Raw genomic sequence first — 8,967 nt, 5'->3', positions numbered from 1 at the left:
AAAATAATCTGTTTTGCATGCCCGAACCGCTCATGTGGTGACGAGGGGCGATCAGTATCTTCCATGCTAGGCGTGTTATCCTCGATATGTGTTTATTCACTATCACTCACGAGAAAGGGGTCAGTAATTGGAATGCCCAGTTCCATGCTCAAATCGAAAAGATAATTGCAAAAAAAACTCCCCCTGGATTGATGTTGGTATGGACGACACCCGAGTATTCGGCTAGTCGTGGAGTGTGATTGATCGGTGGTGGGGGAGTCAAAACTTTACTTTTCTGTTTGGGAACCGCCTATAGTATGTGTAGCATGGAATATGGTGAAAACTCTTGGTCATTGCGTTGGCAATGAAAGCATGCCACCCAAAATTATTTGTCTCTGTCTTCAAAGCTTGAGCTCTGGCACCTCTGCAAATCAATGCTTCCCTCTGCGAAGGGCGTGTCTATTTATGTTTCTGTTGAGTCATCCTCTTCTTATAAAAGCACCAATTAGAGAGCACCTCTGTCATTTTTATGCTTTGCTTTTGACTGTTATTGAGTATGACTGTGACTGGATCTTCTTTGCCATGAATTACAATGTTTAGTCAGCCCTTGGTCTTTGAAGGTGCTTTGCATTTATGTTTTGCGGTATCAGAAAGAGCTAGCGAGATACCATCTGTTCGCACTGCTTCATGATTGTTTTGATTGAAGTGTTGATGTTTGAAACTTATCATTATTGCTCGCTAGTTGATTATGCCATTGATATGAGTTTACCATGAGACCTAGATGTCATTTGCTTATGTGGTTAGCTTATGATCTTGCTGAAATTCTGGATATGAGTTAGACATAATTGCAACAACAAGATCAAACAGAGTTTGTAAAAGTTTTTCTTTTGTCTTTTTCAGTTTTTCAACTGATTTGCTTGAGGACAAGCAAGGCTTTAAGCTTGGGGGAGTTGATACGTCTCCGTCATATCTACTTTTCCAAACTCTTTTCCCCTTGTTTTGGACTCTAATTTGCATGATTTGAATGGAACTAACTCGGACTAACGTTGTTTTCAGCAGAATTGCCACGGTGTTGTTTTTGCGCAGAAATAAAAGTTCTCAGAATGACCTGGAAATTTACGAGGATTTTTTGTGCAATATATAAAAAATACTAGCGCAAGAATCAACCGAAGAAGTGGAGCGTGGAGCTCACAAGCCCACCAGGCATGGGCCCCCCTGGCCGTGCCTGACAGGCTTGTGGGGACCACGTTGCTCCACCACCTCCAATTCCAGCTCTATTTAGTCCCTTTCGTCCGGAAAAAAATCAAGGAGAAGAGTTCATTGCGTTTTAAGATACGGAGGTGCCGCCACCTCCTGTTCTTCCTCTGGAGGGCAGATCTGGAGTCTGTTCTGGGCTCCGAAGAGGGGAGCTCGTCGCCATCGTCATCACGAACCTTCCTTCATCGCCAATTCCATGATGCTCTTCATCGTTCGTGAGTAATGTCATCGTAGGCTTGCTGGACGGTGATGGGTTGGATGAGATCTATCATGTAATCAAGTTAGTTTTGACGGGGATTGATCCCTAGTATCCACTATGTCCTGAGATTGATGTTGCTACTACTTTGCCATGCTTAATGCTTGTCACTAGGGCCCGAGTGCCATGATTTCAGATCTGAACCTATTATGTTGTCGTCAATATATGTGTGTTCTTGATCCTATCTTGCAAGTTGTAGTCACCTACTATGTGTTATGACCCGACAACCCCGGAGTGACAATAGCCGGAAGCACTCTGGAGATGACCATAGTATGAGGAGTTCATGTATTCACTAAGTGTTAATGCGTTGGTCCGGTTCTCTATTAAAAGGAGAACCTTAATATCTTGTAGTTTCCATTAGGACCCTGCTGCCACGGGAGGGATGGACAATAGATGGCATGCAAGTTCTTTTCCCTAAGCACGTATGACTACATACGGAATACATGCCTACATTACATTGACGAACTGCAGGTAGTTACATATCTCTCCGTGTTATAACTATTGCATGATGAATACCATCCGACATAATCATCCATCACCGATCCAATGCCTACGAGTTTTTTCTACTGTTCCTTGCTACTGTTACTCTGTCACTACTGCTGTCACTCCTGCTACTGTTACTGTTGCTACCGTTCCTATCACACTACTTTGCTACTGATACTTTGCTGCAGATACTAAGTCTTTTAGGTGTGGTTGAATTGACAACTCAACTGCTAATACTCGAGAATATTCCTTGGCTTCCCCTTGTGTCGAATCAACAAATTTGGGTTCAATACTCTACCCTCGAAAATGTTAAGATCCCCTATACTTGTGGGTTATCACATCATAAGAGCTAATCCAGGCTTACATAACGACCTTGATATCCTCAATGATGGTTCTCAAATCATAACTCGGATGCATTTACTTGTAAGAATTCCATGTGGGCAGGAATGTCTTGACATTGTGTTCATGCGTCTTACAATCTAATTCATGATTCAACACTTGTTTCCGTAGTTCATATCCCGATAATCTTCCATCCTCATCTCGTCAAATTTTGGTTGCTCCTTTTTCTTCTCGGCAGTTATGATGGTTGAAACATATTCCAATAATTATAACTTTGGTCTTTATGTAACCTAGTATGGTGATGTCTTGTCTAACACACCAGGCCGAAGGACCTATTGTTGTATTATCTTCCATATGTAAGGTTGGCCATTCCTCCGTGAGGAAATTGTATGACTTATTTTATAAGTTGTTCCTCATGGATCCCTTGTGTACCAAAATCCCAACCTTTATCTGATAACCATGTTGATGCTACCTCGAAGAACAAATGTGGTACTTCAATTGTCAACAAGAACATTGGAAGCGCAATGCTAAATTGTTCATGGTCAATTATCCAAACCGTATGCTATGGGTAAACATTATGACTCTCCTTGCCCTTTTATCAAAATGGTTATGTACTTGATGACCTATCATGTATACCATGCTATGTTTTCCTTGGGAAAGGTATACTATAATACTTGTGTGTGAACAAATTTTTCTTTCCCGTTGGTCTATTTAAACTTTCTATTATTCTAATTCATCCGCACAGTAGTAATTTCCGGCTTTGGTAAAAACCCTCGGTGTCCCAACTGACAGTAATAACCTGTTGCTATTGTGGATAACATTCTCGTAGTTGTCGGTGGACGAGAACCTTTCCTATTGGTCCGCCTCGTTTCAACGAGAAGGAACATGGTTCTATCTCCCTTGGTACCGACGTTGTTGCCAACATAACTGGCACGCTATCCTATTACATACCTTGCTACCAAGACCATGCAATACGTCGCCGTTGTGTCTGCTCTTAACCCACACGGTGGACCCATAACCCAAAGTTCCATAGGATCGAAACCTGACTCTCCTATGCATCATTGACTTCAAAGTATCCTTTACACTTGGCTTCGTATGAAATTCCCGAGCCACCGTCCAATGGGACGATCTATTCTGTTATCAGACGCAATAGTTATTTTTCGTTGCTTTAACCCCCCCTCTCATATCTGTTTAGGCATCAAATGATTGCCTAATCATTTGAAACCTTTGTAACATCACGTATTATTCCCAATGAATTCCGTGAGTTTCAACTTGAGGAATAATTCATGTCCTCTTTCGTGAGTTCGTCGTCACATGCCCAACTTTGAGTAGCTACGTTCTTCCAACGTTTTCCCCTATTATCGCATTCGTAGGACGATGAAGACCCCGAAGGAAGGATGATGGATTCATCGGGATGACCTAAGTCACGGGATTGAAGACTTCAACGAAAAGGATAAATTTCTTCGGGAAGAACAAACGAGACCGAGAAGACTCGTTAGACTTCCGTAACCAAGTGGTTCCTCCTTACCTCGTCCTCTTAATTCTTGGGGCGAGAATTTCTTTTACTCGTGAAGAGTTGTGATGCCCCGGTAGTTAAGCTACAGTAATCACACGCTGATGGTGCCATGGCAGCGAGATTAACTAAGCAAAATTGCCACTTGTTAAAAATGAAAGCAATATTTCAAATTTTAAAATGAAGTCACATAAATGTTTTCCTCAAACTGTAAAAGAAAAAACTTGGTTGGGTTGCAAATATTGATTAAGTAATTGTCATGTTGAACCAAACATTATTTGGCCCACCAATTAACCCTAGGAAATTATAAGGTGGTCCAACCGCAAATAAAATAGCCTTTTCAAAAATAAACAAACATGTAAGATTTTCCGAATGACTTCAATTTTTTTGTGTTACTTTAGAAAAAGTGAATAATCATTATGTGCTAAATTTCGCTTTTAACTAAATTTATTCAGTAGCTCAACAAAATACATAGTTTTAGAGGAAATAAAGGAAAAGAATTAAAAAAAGGGCTAAAACTTATTGCATCATCGGACCTCTAGTGCATAGGAGAGCCCAGCCCACCTCAGTCATATCTTACCTCCTGTTACACTGCGAGCACGGAGTTGTGGCGTCCATCCAGGCAGCCATGGCCACCGATGGCATCGTGTCGGCCATCCCACGGCTCCCCGTGTGGATAAGATTCGCCCCTGCTCTATCTCTCCCTTCCCGAAACCCTAGCCCCCCGGCCTCGATTTCCATCTCACTCTCGCCCCCCTGCATTGATCTAGGGAGGCGCCCGACGCAGCCGTCACCGTTCGCTGTTGATTCGGCGACCGCCGTCGTCCTCGCGCCCCTGGAGCTTGTCCAGGAGAACCACCACAACCCTCTTTGTCCATTCAGAGCACCAAATCGAGTCGAGACAGACTGTATGCTCGCCATCGACATCGTCTTCTTCGCGTACATCGTCTTCGTCCATCACCGATTGCCACTGCTCCGGTCCACCTCCGGCCTCCTCGACCTCACCTCCGAGCTCCTGGTGAGCTTCTCCCTCGAATCCCTCTTTTCCCCATCGAATTCATCCCTGTAGCCGTACGTCGCCGCGACCGAGCTTGGCCGGAACTCCGCTCGCCATGCGGCCACTGCTCGCGCCTGCTTGCTGCCTTGGCCAAGTCACTGGCCGCGCCCCTGCGCGCGCCCTGTTGCCGCCCGAACGGCCCACCGCTGCTTGTCGCCGCTTGCCCCACTCCGCTGCCGGTCCGCTTGCAGCCGCTGTGTGCGTGCACTCCTGTGTGGCCTCGCCGCAGCCTGGCTGCGTCTGCGTGTGTCACTCGCAGCCACGCGTGTCTGCTCTTCTTGCTGAGCGCAGCCATTGCTGCTTGCCACTGTGTCTTGCTAGCTGAGTCGCTGCTATTATACATGCTACTCTTCTCTGCTGCTCGTTGTTTGCTGGCGCTGCTGCTACTGCTGTTAGCCATGGCCATGGCCACGACAACGGGTGTGCCTCGTGTGTGTGGTGTGTGAGTGTGTTTGCGTGTGTGTGCACAGCCACGGTCATCGGATGGCCGTGCCTTTATTAGGGCATGTACAATGGTGCTATCTTAAAAGTATCATATAGGATAAATGATGATGTGGAGGAGAGAGAATTCGAAAAAATGCTTTGTCTTCTTTTATTTAAGAGAATACAAGAGATGATTTCTTAGCCCAATATGTCTCACCGTATTTTTAGGAATAACTAATTCTAGAAGATAATTCTAAGAGATGATCCCATTGTAGACTTTTTATATCATCATCTTTAAATTAGATGCAAGATTTAAGATAAGACTATCATATCAACCATTGGACATGCCCTTAATTTATATTAAGATTATGTGCTAATTAGTCTAGGCTAAGTATGCCCCCTTATGCTTAATTATTTATATTTGGCCTTTAAATTAAATAAGTTAGATTTATTTATTTGTTTAGGTATAATATGACATGTGGAGTCTTTCCTTTTAATTAAAAAAATACTTTTAAAAATAAACATGTTAATAAGCTAATTAATTAATGAACTAACTAATTAGCTTAATTAATTTGGATAGACTATGACACGTGGGTCCATTGACCCTATCGACCAGTCAAACTTTGACTAGTCAACTGCTGACTGGACCCCCTAGTCCCACTGTCATATACTATGGCTTGAGTAACACTAGTTGAGAAAAGTATACCCTGTTTATTTTTGAGTTAAATAATTTCAGAATATTGTTAAATCTTTGTAAAATCATATAAAATAAACCGTAACTCCGATGAAAATATTTTGTACATGAAAGTTGATGAGAAAAAAGAGACGACCCCGGATACGCTATGTGTTCATTTGTCACATGTCCCTACCATAGCGAACATGAAACTTTTTCATTCGTTTCATCTGTCTGGTAGTAGTCAGAGATCTAGATATTTTCTCGATCCGTCTATGATGGATGATAGTGCGTTAGCTCATGCCTAGCCATGTAGTTTTCCATTTCATGCATCGTGTTGCATCTATGCATTATATTTAATGTTTCTCCCCCCTCTTCTTACTGGTAGACCCCGAGACTGACGCTACTGCCGAGTACGACTACCCTCCTGACGACCAACCCTTTGCCGTAGAGCAACAAAGCAAGCAACCCTCCCCTGATCATTTCTATATCGTTTATTCTTTCTCCCTATTGCTTGCATTATAATTTTTGTTACTGTTATAGTTAGCTCCTATATCTGATGCATAGTCTGTTTTTGACAAACTGTTACTTTATTCTACTACACCTTAAAACTGCTTAGAATATGTGGTTAAGTCATCCCCTTTGCCACCTTAGTCGAGTTTTTCCTGCTTTTTTATCAAGTCTCGATCATCTGATCGACGATCCATGATCCGTCACAACACTCACACCCCCTAATTGTACGACACTGCAGAGCTACTATCGAGTATCGAGGGTGACACCTCGTTTCATACTTTGATGTTGCGTTGTAGTGTAGTTGAGCGGCGGTGGTTCTTGGAGGGTGATTCCTCCTTCACCACCTCCGATAACGGCTCTGTCGTACAACCCATTAAGCATGGCCCATCGACGGTGAATCCTCCCTGGCCACCTTGACGGTTACATCGTTCGGAATCCAGCGAGGGTGATACCTCGAATCCCTTTGATGTTACAGCCGCAGATCTACTTGACCTTGTTACGAGTAACTTGATGAATGGTGTGTTGCGGGTGGGTTCCCGCATGAATGAGATGATGAGTTAATTAAAATGCTAATGGATTTGGGTATTTGATCTGAGTTGGTCGGGAGACCTTTTCGCACTAACCTTCGCGTGGGAGAAGTTATGGATACTCGACGTCATGGTATCAGTCGAAGCTCTTTAGACGTGACCAATGGAGTGGTGTGCGTCCGAGTGGTCTGGATAAGCATCGTTCTTGTATAAGAGGTGCTAGGACTGGAATCGGCCGCCCACGCATCATGCATGTGTGCAAAGGGTGATGGGCTCATGACCCCTGCATGCTTAGGATTTAGACCGGCGGGCTGACCTCTCTATTGAGCTTAGGTAGGGTTGCGACATGTTGATGTTCCGAGGCCGTGCATGATCCAAGAAAGTGTGTCCATCCAGAGTTTATCAAGCGTGTTGGATACTGTGGTGCACCCCTGCAGGGATGAAATTGACTATTCGAATAGCCGTGTCCACAGTTACAGGATGATTTGAAGTTGTGCCCGGACCTTATACAACTACGATTGTTACTTAACTGGAATGTTTGCTCCAGGATTGCTTCCTCGCAGGGAGTCGAGGAAGAATATTTGGGCGTGACCTTAAATAATATTGCTGCAACAATATGAATATATGTTTGTGTTACTTACTCTACTCTCGTCCATTGCGGCAAGATGCTGAAGATGCTAGTCTTCGATAGGACCAGACCTTCTCTCTCTATTCTCGCATTGCTACAGCCAGTCCACATATAACCCACTTCTTTGATACTGATGCATACTTAGCTTATTTTTGATGTCAGTCTTGCGAGTACTTTGGATGAGTACTCACTGTTGCCTTGCTCCCCCGTTTCCCCTTCATACGATTGTTGTGACCAGGTGATGGAACCTAGGAGATGGCATATCCCGTCGATAACGACTACTACCCCGACGATGCCTACTAAGTGGAGGCCGCTGAGGACGTTGACTAGTTTAAGAGGTTCCCAGACTGGAGGCCTCGCCTCGTTCGATCGTTATCCCTTTTGTGCTAGCCTTTTGTAAGACTTTTCATGTTTCATGTCTGTACTCACATATTCATTGCTTCCGCTTACTCGTGTGTTTATCGAGCTTCTGTATTCTAGCCCTCGAGGCCCCTGGCTTGTAATATGAAGCTTGTTTGTTTTATTTGTGTCTAGAGTTGTGTTGTGATATTTTCCCGTGAGTCCTTGAGCTTGGTCGTATGCATTTGCGTGTATGATTAGCGTGTGATCAAATCGAGGGTGTCACAACAAGCCTATAAAATTGCCATTTTTTTTAAGGAAAAGGTTAAAAGATTGCATGAAAAAAGAATCTAAAAACGGGAATTCAATGTAGGAGATTGATGTCTACTACATAACTTTATTCTTGTTGACGTTGTTGGGCCTCCAATTGCAGAGTTTTGTAGGACAGTAGAAAACTTCCCTTAAATGGATGACCTAATGTTTATCAATCCGTCGGATGTGTAGAATTAAGACGGTCTCTCTCAACCAACCCCGCAGTCAAATACAAGAAATCTCTTGGATGCGCAACAAACCCAATACAATTATAAATTGTGTAGGTGCATTAGTTTGGTGAAGAGATGGTGATACAACTATAGTATGGATAGTATATATAGGTTTTTTTAAACATAATAAATAGAAAACAACGAGGTAACAAGTAGTAAACAGCGAGAAAAACTTTGTATAAATGCTTGAAAATAAGGGGTAGGGTTCATACTTTCACTACTTTAATCTCTTAACAATGCTAACATAGTAATCATATGGTCATTCCTTAACATGCAACAAAGAATCACTCCAAAGTTCTTATATGCGGAGAACAAAATAATAAGTTGTTGTAGGCATGGAACCACCTCAAAGTTATCCTTTTTGATCGATCTATTGGGCTATTCCTACATGTGTCACCAACAGCCCTAGAGTTTGTAGTAAAATAACACATATGATAC

General features: G+C 43.1%; 1 protein-coding gene across 2 annotated transcripts; it reads left to right on the top strand.

Moving 5' to 3' along the window:
• Nucleotides 1–4,277: 4,277 nt before the first annotated feature.
• On the top strand, nucleotides 4,278–8,171 carry LOC123397637. 2 transcript variants are annotated; one of them, XM_045092173.1, is made up of 3 exons: nucleotides 4,278–4,845; nucleotides 6,369–6,440; nucleotides 7,887–8,171. In XM_045092173.1, exons 1-2 carry the CDS (start codon nucleotides 4,456–4,458, stop codon nucleotides 6,429–6,431), a joined length of 453 nt encoding a protein of 150 aa, XP_044948108.1. In that variant the 5' UTR covers nucleotides 4,278–4,455; the 3' UTR covers nucleotides 6,432–6,440; nucleotides 7,887–8,171. The 2 variants fall into 2 exon arrangements, with proteins under 2 accessions (XP_044948108.1, XP_044948107.1); XM_045092172.1 differs by lacking the exon at nucleotides 6,369–6,440 and having other exon boundaries at nucleotides 4,308–4,845.
• The last annotated feature ends 796 nt before the right edge of the window (nucleotides 8,172–8,967 follow it).

Source organism: Hordeum vulgare, chromosome 5H, assembly GCF_904849725.1.
Source record: "Hordeum vulgare subsp. vulgare chromosome 5H, MorexV3_pseudomolecules_assembly, whole genome shotgun sequence".
NCBI lineage: Eukaryota > Viridiplantae > Streptophyta > Magnoliopsida > Poales > Poaceae > Hordeum > Hordeum vulgare.
The sequence above is the reverse complement of the archived record's forward strand: the minus strand, read 5'-3'. Positions and strand labels throughout refer to the sequence as shown.